We start from the raw sequence: 10,104 nt of genomic DNA on the forward strand, positions 1-10,104 counted from the left end.
CCATAGAATTGCCATGTAATTACCATATGATTCAGCAATTGCATTCCTGGGCATTTATCTTAGAGGAATGGAAACTTATGTTCTCACAAAAACCTGTAAACAAATGTACACAGCAACTTTATTTGCAGTATCCCCGAACTGGAAACAACCCACGTGTCCTTCAGTGGGTGAACTGCTAAACAAAGTATGGCAGGGGCATGCCACGGGGCGCTGTTCAGCGATAAAGAATAAACCGTTGATTACATGCAACACCTGGAATCAGGACATTTGGTAGTCTCCTGTTTTTGGCTTTGTGAATAAAGCAACTGTAAACATTTGTGTACAGTTCTTTGTGTAAATATATTTTTACTTGGGTAATTACCTAGGAGTATAATTGCTGGGTTATGCAGGAGGTATATGTTAACTTGAAATGACCAGTTTTCCTCAGTGATTGTAGCATTTTTCATTCCCGCCAGCAGGGTGTGAGAATTCTAGTTGCCCCAAATCCTGGTGAACACTTGGTATTTTGACTTTTTAACTTTAGCCATTCTGGTAAGTGTGCAGTGGTATTTCCTCATGTTCTTCCCTTCTACTTCTTCATCTGCTTGTTTTTGATTTTTGAAGTATAGTTTATATACAGTAAAATTCACCCTTTAAATTTAGCATAGCTTTTTAAAGAGATAACATTTTTAATCATCGAAAAGTGAACTAGATAACCCAAGTTTTAATCCTTGATCAATCACAGAAAACATTGACATATTAATTGCACTATCAAATATATGATTCAACATCACAATTTAATGTTTGTTTTTAGTTCTATTGGTTTGTTTTGTTTGCCCTCTTAATTACTGATGGATTGTTCTTATCTCCGCATGATTAGTTTTAAAACCATTGTGAATAAAAGGGAAGTTCCATGGTAAAAATGAAGGTGGACTTCAGAGATAAGTAGCAAACAGTTTTCTGAGGTTTGACAAACGAATGTGTAACCACCAGCACAGTAAAAATATAGACTATCTCTGTCACCCCGAATATTCTTTCCTGCCCCGTTGAAGTTTGCCATATTGCATGTTGCATCCCCTGACCATCACCGACCTGCTTTCTGACCCTTTGGTTTTGTGATTCCTGATTTTGATTTGCTTTTCTCTGAAAACTACGGATGTTGTCTTATGTGCTCATTGACCGACCATTCAACCGTCTTCTTTTGTGAAGTCTTTTCACATCTTTTGCCTATTTTTTTTTTCCTTTTGCCTGTTTTTTTTTTTTAAAGTTGGATTGTCTTATTGAGTTGTAAGAGTTTGTTTTGTTTTGCTTTTAAGTTCTGGTTGGTACAAGTCCTTTGTCAGATACACATATTTGCAAACATTTTTCTGCCCTTCTATGACTTGCCTTTTCATTTTCTTACTTGCCTCATGCAAAGAGCAAACATTAAACATTTATATTAAGTCAGTTTATCAAACTTTTTTTATGGCTTTTGCTTTTTGTGTCTTGTCTAAGAAATCTTTGCGTATCCCAGTGTTGCAAAGATTTTCTTTTGTGTTTACTTCAAGAAGTTTAATAGTTGTAGCTTTTACATTTAGGTCTGTGATGCATTTTAGTGTTTGTGTTTGGTGTGAGGTGAGGGTTGATGGGCAGTTTTCCCATATGTGGATGTCCAGTTGTTCCAGCACCATCTGTCAAACAGACTTTGCCTTCCCCATTCAATTGCCATGGCATAAAACGGTATCATTGTAGGGGGCTTGCTTTCTTGAAAACAGAAGTTAATCCTTCGATGTATCATACCTTTCTAAAGAAGTAATTCACCTGTGGGCAACCCAATTCAGGATGCCGCTGTGATTCCAGATTTTACAGAGGGGCCGTGAGGGACAGATGGCTTCAGTTCCTTCAGCTGGGTTCCTTAAGTACTAACAACATTTCCGTTTCCACATTCTGCACTTATTAGAAGCTGGCAAAGATTCCTGCCAGTGGGCTTGGTGTGAATGTGACCAACCAGGATGGTTCCTCCCCACTGCACGTTGCTGCCCTGCATGGTCGGGCGGACCTCCTTCTCCTCCTCGTGAAGCACGGTGCCAGTGTGGGGGCCAGAGACGCAAAGCAGGCCGTCCCACTCCACCTGGCCTGCCAGAAGGGCCACTTCCAGGTATGGGTCCTGGCTCTTGCATAGCGTGTATAGGGTTAGAACCTCACTTGGCAGGAGTGCTGCCGAGGGAAGAGTTTGCTTGCTGGCCCAGAGGACGGGCCCATTTCCTTCCTCCCAGCGCCAAGATTCTGAGATGCACACAGTAGGACCACTCAGCAACAGAACACAGAACCCTGGGGCTTCTGGGGGTGGAGCCAACCCCCCTCCCACTGGCACCAACCCCCCTCCCACTCCCACCACAGAATCATTCTGATTCTGACCCCAGCCAGGAGCTGTCTCTCTGATTCTTGGGTGTTGGTCATCTGTGCCAAACAGTTCAGTATCTATTTATTTTTTCATTTTTCCTTATTAGTTCCACTGTAAGGTTTTTAAAGCTAGGAATCATATTTCGGGTAATGCCTAGCATTAGTTTTCTAACATGTGAAACTGGAGTAATAATTACAGCTCTCCACAGAGGAGACGGAATGATTAAATGAAAAACACGCATGCCTAGTACACCAGCTCCACACACACAAGACCCTCAGCAAATGTTAATCCCTCCCCCTTCACTGGTCTGCTTTCTCCTGAGGGTCAGACATGGACCTAAGAGTCTTCTAGATAATCTTACAGAAAAGTCAAAAGAATAGCAAGTTAGATGATCTCTCCCTGCAAATTTTAATTAAAGTTGAACACTTTTCTTCTCTGGCCTAGGTGGTGAAATGTCTACTAGATTCTAATGCAAAACCCAATAAAAAGGATATAAGTGGAAACACACCCCTCCTTTATGCTTGTTCCAGAGGCCACCACGAAGTTGCGGCACTGTTGCTGCAGGTAAGGACCCCCTCGCCCCCAGCCCAGGAGCTGCTGACACGGCTTGGTGACGGGCATCCCGCCATGCGGCGAGCCTCTGGCAGCACACTGGGGAGGGGCGGGAGAGGGAGGCCGCTTGGCTTTTGCTTTAAGCTAGCCCTGGGGTGGGGAGCTTTGCAGTAATGGGGTCTCAGCGTCTGAGCTGCATCAGGGTTGCAGAGTTAAGGACTGAGACGCTGCTTTTGCTAAGGGTTTGGATCTTGCCTCATTTAACCAGGTCAGTTGAATTGTCCCCTGCAGTGTGAGCTGAATGTCCTTTTATGTCACTGCTCCTTTTTGCCTCTCTTGATAACGGGTATATGTGTTGATTTTAGAATTTTTAAAAGTAGAGAGAAACCCAACTTTTCCATAACCCTGTTTTTCAAAGGCAACTAACTTTCTTGACTTCTTAAAAATGTGCATAGTTTAGATCACTATTGTTTTCTATCTTGCTTGTTTTAACTTAACATAGAAAACTGTTTATTTATATAATTAATTTATTTTATTATTTATTTATTTATTTATGGCTGTGTTGGGTCTTCGTTGCTGTGCGCGGGCTTTCTCTAGTTGCCGCGAGCGGGGGAGCTACTCTTCATAGTGGTGCGCAGGCTTCTCATTGCGGTGGCCTCTCCTGTTGCGGAGCACAGGCTCTAGGAGGGCAGGCTCAGTAGTTGTGGCTGGCGGGCTCTAGAGCGCAGGCTCAGTAGTTGTGGCACACGGGCTTAGTTGCTCTGTGGCATGTGGCATCTTCCTGGACCAGGGCTCAAACCCACGTCCCCTGCATTGGCAGGCAGATTCTTAACCACTGGACCACCAGGGAAGTCCGAAAATTGTTTATTAAAACCTCAGTTTTTAGTGGTTGCATAATTATGGATGTACCATGGTCTTTTTTTTTTAACTGTTTCTGCTCAATACATTTAGGTGACTTATTTTTTTTCCTGTTATAATGATAAATGCTGCCATGAATATCTTTGTACATAAATCTTTTCTCCTCAGTATTACTTTTACTCCTAACATCTTAAGAAAAATTTCCGACATACAGAAAAGTTGAAAGAATGTTATAGGGCACACCCATATAGGTACCACATCGATTCAACATTCCTTCTGATTGTGCTGTTTCTCTCTCTAGCATGGGGCCTCCATTAATGCTTCTAACAATAAGGGCAACACAGCACTGCACGAGGCTGTGATAGAAAAGCACGTCTTCGTGGTGGAGCTGCTTCTGCTTCATGGAGCATCAGTTCAGGTCTTGAACAAGAGGCAGTGCACAGCTATAGACTGTGCTGAACAGGTAGGTGGGAGCTCTTCGTTGCTGAGAGCATCCCAGGCTCCCTTACAGCTCACGGGGATCCCCTGTGTTTAAACCAGATCTGAAAGAGCAGTAGTCAGACCTCTGACTTGCCGTGCCAGGCTGAGTAGGTGTGCTGGAAGTCTGTGAGTGTAGCTGCATCCCTGGTCCTTGGTCACCTGATCAGAGGTGGCCTGCTGGGGCAGTTTTCAAAGGCCTGGTTAGAGGTGCCCCCTACCCACCACAGGCCTCGGCGCCTCTGGCACACAGTCCAGCAGTTAGGTACTCGCGGGGAAGAGCAGGTTGACACAGCATCCTGGTCTCACCCTCCCTGCACTGGGAATATGCCTGTGGTCCTAGCAGCACGAGGGAGGGAGTGTGTGCAGTTAGTGAACAAACCTTGAGTTCTGTAAGGAGAAGTATGACGTGCGGTTTACTACCCTCCCAGTGCATGGACGTGCGCCATGGAGAAATGGTGAGGAAATAGGAGGAGACTCAAGGAGGGACCTCTTTACTGTTCCTCTTTCCATGTTGAATCTTTATCTAGTTTCCTACTCGGGTAGACAACTACTAGGTTGTTAAATGACACCACTGACATATTAAAGTCACCATAAATCCAACCTACTTATAGGCTTAGTATATTAATTTCTAATTTTCAGTTGTGTTTCTTAACAGAATTGAAAAATTTTATACTTTCAATTTAGCACTTTCTCAAATGATGAATATCTTTTATTGAGCACTTACTATGTGCTGGGCGCTTGATAACCTCATGATAACTCTACAGTAATAGATCCTGTTCTTGTAAACCCAGTTGCACAGAGCAGTGAAACACGGGCCCAGAGTACCACCTAGTAGAGGGCAGAGCCAGCCCCCAAATGCAGTGCTGTTCTTCACCACTAGGCTTTATGGCCTCAAAGTTTTGTCTGTAGCTGCTTCTTAGCTTTTCTGCCCAGCCATGCCAACACTGACATTTAGATCAAAACCAGGCAATAACCTGCTAAGAAAGCATACAAAACGTTACTGTTACCTTTTTCCTTTCACATTGTAGAATTCAAAAATAATGGAATTGCTTCAGGTAGTACCAAGCTGTGTGGCCACGTTAGATGATGTTGGAGAAACAGACCACAACGAGTACGTTACTGTCAAGATCAGGAAAAAATGTAAGAACTCACATCCTTTCTGTAATTCTCAACTTGGGTTTATTTGGAAGTTCATGAGTCGTTGGTTGCTGGTTTTCACTTAATTGTAAATGTAAAACAATTATAATCATGACTGGGGGTGGGATATAGGCACCAAAGAAATGCATGTTATATCCTGTTTCATCCGTCCTGTAACATACATTTCATCCAGAAATGTATGTAATATCCTTTTTCATCCATTATTTGGATACTGGTTTTCTGCTTGACTGTGATGCTCCCTAAAGAGGTAAGATAGATACTCTGGGCATTACCCTGAAGGTCAGGCCTCCACTCGCCAACCAGGGAGGAGGAACCACCTCTGGTAGTTTCTTTCATGTCTCATGTTCTGAATCCAGGCCTTTTTCTCAGCACTTCCTGGACACCTGGGGTAAATGCTACCTTTAAAGAATTCTTTTTTAATCTGCAGGTGTACGGAGGTAGATGGTCATTAGAACAGCAGCTGCCAAACAGGGGTGGGGCTGAAGTATTTTCCTCTTTTTTAAAAAGTTGTTACAGTTTAGATGGGGTCCTTGTTCAACTTTTTAAAAAATTGCAGTTGTAGTTTGCAATGCAGTAATGTGAATAAGCCCGTTCACACACCTGGATAAGCCTGAGGCTGTCTCACCCCAGTTGGCTGTGCCTGGGGAATATCAGTGTATTAAGGATTTATCTTTGTTTCATGGGGGTTCACACAGTAATAAAGAGGTATCTACTAATACGTTTCTGTAATCAGATGCAGTGCTTAATTGCCTAAATTTTGTTGGACTTTAACAAAAAGAAGGTTGAAAGTTTGCATCTGTGCTATAATTTTTAAACAATTCTGAAACTAGTTTGGAAGTTTTCAGATGTTTATCCTTTTATCTACAGGGAACTCCAAAATGTATGATCTACCAGATGAACCTTTTACAAGACAGTTTTACTTTGTCCACTCAGTTGGTCAGTTTAAGTGAGTATAAGGTTCGAGTTGATTTCTGTGCTTTTGACCTTAGCTTTACTTACAACTCAAGCAGGTTATATGCAGCTTTAATGGGTTATAAATAAATCTGCACTCATCAAATGCTGCCGCCTCGTGGCCAACCAGAGTATTTCGCACCACTATCCCTAACGTTTATTTTAGTTTGTTTTGGGTTTCAGGGGAAGGACCTCAAGGGAGATTATGGCAAGAGATAGAAGTGTCCCTAATTTTGCTGAAGATTCTTTGCGTGAGGTGAGTTATTAAACACTGGCTTATAATCTTACTTTTTCAAGCCTGAATTTTTCAAAACTAATCCATGATAAACACATTTCTCATTTCATTATTCCCTTCACTGATAAGAGTTACTAACAATTAAAATGAGTTCCTTAGTGGCATGGTCACTTATTGTTGTATTTAATAATGCGTTTCTGAGCTGAGAAAGGAAAGTGAAGAAGAAGTGGGGACTAGTTGTACTGCATGGAAAGGTGCTACAGTTTACAGCGTGCACACTAGATGAACTCTCACATTTTACTGTGGAAGCCAGTTCACTAATGTGTCAATCACTAATGTAAGGAAGAAAACACATCTGTATATAGATGGGTAAAAAACTTCAAGTATGGTATAAAGTTGCTCGTATAGACAATTCTGTATGTGGCCATCTTCCTATAGCACTATTTAATTCTCCTGCTTTACATTCTGTGGTGTTTTTAGGTGGCTCTTCTCTGAACACATGGCTTGGCTTTTTTTTTTAATTGAAGTATAGCTGATTTACACTGTTGTGTTAGTTTCTAGTGTACAGCAAAGTGATTCAGTTATGTATTCTTTTTCACGTTTTTTCCACTATAGTTTATTACAAGATATTGAATATAGTTCCCTGTGCTATACAGCAGGACCGTGTTGAAACACGGCTTTTCTTATTGCTGCTTGCCAATAGAATATATGCCTTACTTATGAGAAATCGAACTTATAGTATGTGTGGCATAGGCTTGTTGGAACAAATACACTGAAGTTCTAAATCTTTTAGAGAATTAGTGATTTTTGTTAAGATGACTCATTTTGATTTCATAGTTACTCTTCCATGGCTTTGCTAATAGACCTGCTGCTGGCTGGGAAACCTGCACACTTTGAAATCTGCCTGGGTTCAGTCAAGTGTTAGCGTTTCCCTTGATAGCTGGGGGACTTAAGGCAGATTGCTTAACTTGTGCTGATCCTGTTTCCTCAGCTGTATGTAAAATGGGGATAACAATAGTACACACTTGTTAGAGTTGTAAAGATTAATCGTGAAAACATGTAAAGCGTTTACATTGTGTCTGATACATGGAGTGCGCAAATGTCATACTTTCACCGCAGGGATGTTAAGAGTTGAAATTACGCCTGGAAAGTACTGAGCACATTGGATGGCACATAGAAGCACTCTATGGGAGCTGTTATCGTGTGGGTTGTTTCAAGTGTAGCACAAATGTGAACTGTTTGAATCATACCTTTTCTTTAGCCAGGGAGGCAAAGAGTCACTCGGAAGCAGAATAACCTGGCAGACCAGAGCAGCTCTCAGACAGCTGACAAAGGAAACGATGGTCAGCCGGAGAGGCCTGGACCGAGACAAACTGCTCCTGGACAAAGGCGAATGCTCCGTAGACACATAGTCAATGATGCCGTTGTACCCAAGGGCCCAGAGACTGCTGGCAACCTGACCACTCCCCAAGAGGCTAGCATTTCCCAATCTTAATAGTAATAAGGAATTCTACTGCCAAGAAGTGAGTCCTCAACAAGAAGATGCCAAGCATGAGTACAGCTTAGAACTGAACAAACTTACTGTTTGTCTTGAGAGAAAAGCAGAAAGGTCCTGAAAGCTTTTCTGTGGCAGATGGAAAGAATGCAACAACAAAAAGCTATCACCATCTCTTTCCTCTTCAAAGCTAATGGATACACTTGAAAATGAATGGACAAAAGTTCCAGTAGTGTCCAGATCCTTAAGACGCTTCTTCTTACGTATTAGGGTTCCTTGGTTACAGTGAGGTTTCATCACCAGATTCTGACCTCCTTCTACTGAAAGGTGCTAGACCTCTGGGATGTGTATAAACTTGCAAACCACAGCTAAAAGAATTCCTCCCTCTGCGATAAGCTGAAGAAAAGCAATTTAGGTTTCATGGTACCGTGGAGGCCGGGCGGAAATGTTGCACTGGAATGAAGGAAATAGGACCTGAAAAATGTCCCTTTGCAAGCAACACTTGAACCCAAAGATGCCTAAATGCCATTTTGATGCTCATTTTAGTTGAAAGGACATATATGACATGTTCTACACTATGTATGTGGGGAAAGTTGGGTATAATTTTTCTTCTAAAAAATTAAGTACAGATAATTGATCACTGCACTTATACACCTGTAGCAGTGTCTCTGGAAAAATCCCTTTCCGTTAAGAGCCTCCCTTAAATGTCACACCTGATGGATGGTTCCTGAACTAGACAGCAGACTTGGCACACATTTTCTTAGTCTTTTGATTCAAAAGATTCAAAACTTACAGCACAAACCAGGTCAAAGTTACCTTAAATTAGAATTTATTACCATTTATTCCTTTTTATAAATTTCTATAGCTTATACTCATTTTTTTTGTTATCAGTTGGTCTAGAGCTGCAAACATGGGTTTGTCCAGAGTACATTTTCAAACAACTTTGTAATAGGAAAATGGTTCTGTGCATGTTCTTGGAAACACTTGCGTATGTACAGAAGGGAGGGGCTGATTATTTTTCTACAAAGTAATTTATGATTTTTAATTTTCTAATGTGCCTTGGACATGTGCCAAATGATGGAAAAGAAACAGTAAACTTTATGATTCTTGAGCGTGTCATGGTGTACTTTTTTGAGTTTTGCTAGGGAGATGTTTCTCAGCCTTTCTGCTATAAACATGTGCTTTGTATATGGAAAAATCTTCCCCCATTGGATGGAGATACATTTTATTTTTCAGTTGTAGATATAAGTACGACTGAAGCATGTAAACTGGATCATCTGGAGAGCATTACCCATGTACCCTGAGTAGGGCTGACCTAATCCGGTAAGCTAGGTGTCTAGGGCCCCCACAAGGATGTCTGAATTTCCTTTAATATCAGAAGAGCAAAACCGAATATAATACAGCTTCTTAGCCCAAACAAACAGGAAACAAGCACTGCTGCTTTGCAAGTTTCTTTGTTCTATTTTTACTCCTTTCCCCCACTTTTAAACAAAACCACCTCATTGACTTAAGTTGCTGTGCTTCTCTACCATCCTAATTAAGAAACTTGACCCTATGCAGTTTATCAGCACGGCCATTTCCAAGATGCAAACACATATATTTGACACCACCTAATTTTGGGGGTGGTGCAATATAATATTGAAAACTTTCACATATACCCCCAATTAATTTCTAACAATTGTCCTGCCTGGTAGAATTGTCAAATGAGGAGCCAGGTTCATGGAAATAATAAGGGGGCTAATTTGTTTGCACCGCCAGAGCTGGGGTCAGGCCCTGGCTGGCAGTGTCACCTGAATTGGCAGATTCCAGCTCAGTGTGCCCTTCATCTGGAGATGTAAATGCCATGAATGGGACTGTCAATCTTAGGGGAGAAGATTCCTCTTGAGCTACTTTGGTAATCAGCAGGGTGAGCAGTCTGAAGTGATTACCTCAATTACTTTTAAAAACACTTGTGTTTTTCTCCAATTACTTTCCCACTTAAAAATAAATTTGACAATTCAGACATTGGTAATG

At 41.7% G+C, this 10,104-nt stretch overlaps 1 protein-coding gene across 26 annotated transcripts in view; it reads left to right on the forward strand.

Annotated features, from left to right (window-relative positions):
• The window catches only part of ANKRD27 (ankyrin repeat domain 27), a 53,578-nt gene extending 44,371 nt beyond the window's left edge, over nucleotides 1–9,207 (forward strand). For 17 of the 26 annotated variants that reach the window (XM_032614873.1, XM_032614884.1, XM_032614881.1 and 14 more), the window contains 7 exons: nucleotides 1,919–2,116; nucleotides 2,807–2,926; nucleotides 4,074–4,235; nucleotides 5,281–5,392; nucleotides 6,278–6,356; nucleotides 6,545–6,617; nucleotides 7,858–9,207. In XM_032614873.1, the coding sequence (XP_032470764.1) occupies nucleotides 1,919–2,116; nucleotides 2,807–2,926; nucleotides 4,074–4,235; nucleotides 5,281–5,392; nucleotides 6,278–6,356; nucleotides 6,545–6,617; nucleotides 7,858–8,091 (978 nt within the window). In that variant the 3' untranslated portion in view covers nucleotides 8,092–9,207. Of the gene's footprint in view, nucleotides 1–1,918; nucleotides 2,117–2,806; nucleotides 2,927–4,073; nucleotides 4,236–5,280; nucleotides 5,393–6,277; nucleotides 6,357–6,527; nucleotides 6,618–7,857 lie in introns of all 26 variants that reach the window. The other 9 variants (XM_032614888.1, XM_032614889.1, XM_032614868.1 and 6 more) reach the window with 6 other exon arrangements.
• Nucleotides 9,208–10,104: the final 897 nt, after the last annotated feature.

Source organism: Phocoena sinus, chromosome 19 (genome assembly GCF_008692025.1).
Source record: "Phocoena sinus isolate mPhoSin1 chromosome 19, mPhoSin1.pri, whole genome shotgun sequence".
Classification (NCBI taxonomy): Eukaryota; Metazoa; Chordata; class Mammalia; order Artiodactyla; family Phocoenidae; genus Phocoena; species Phocoena sinus.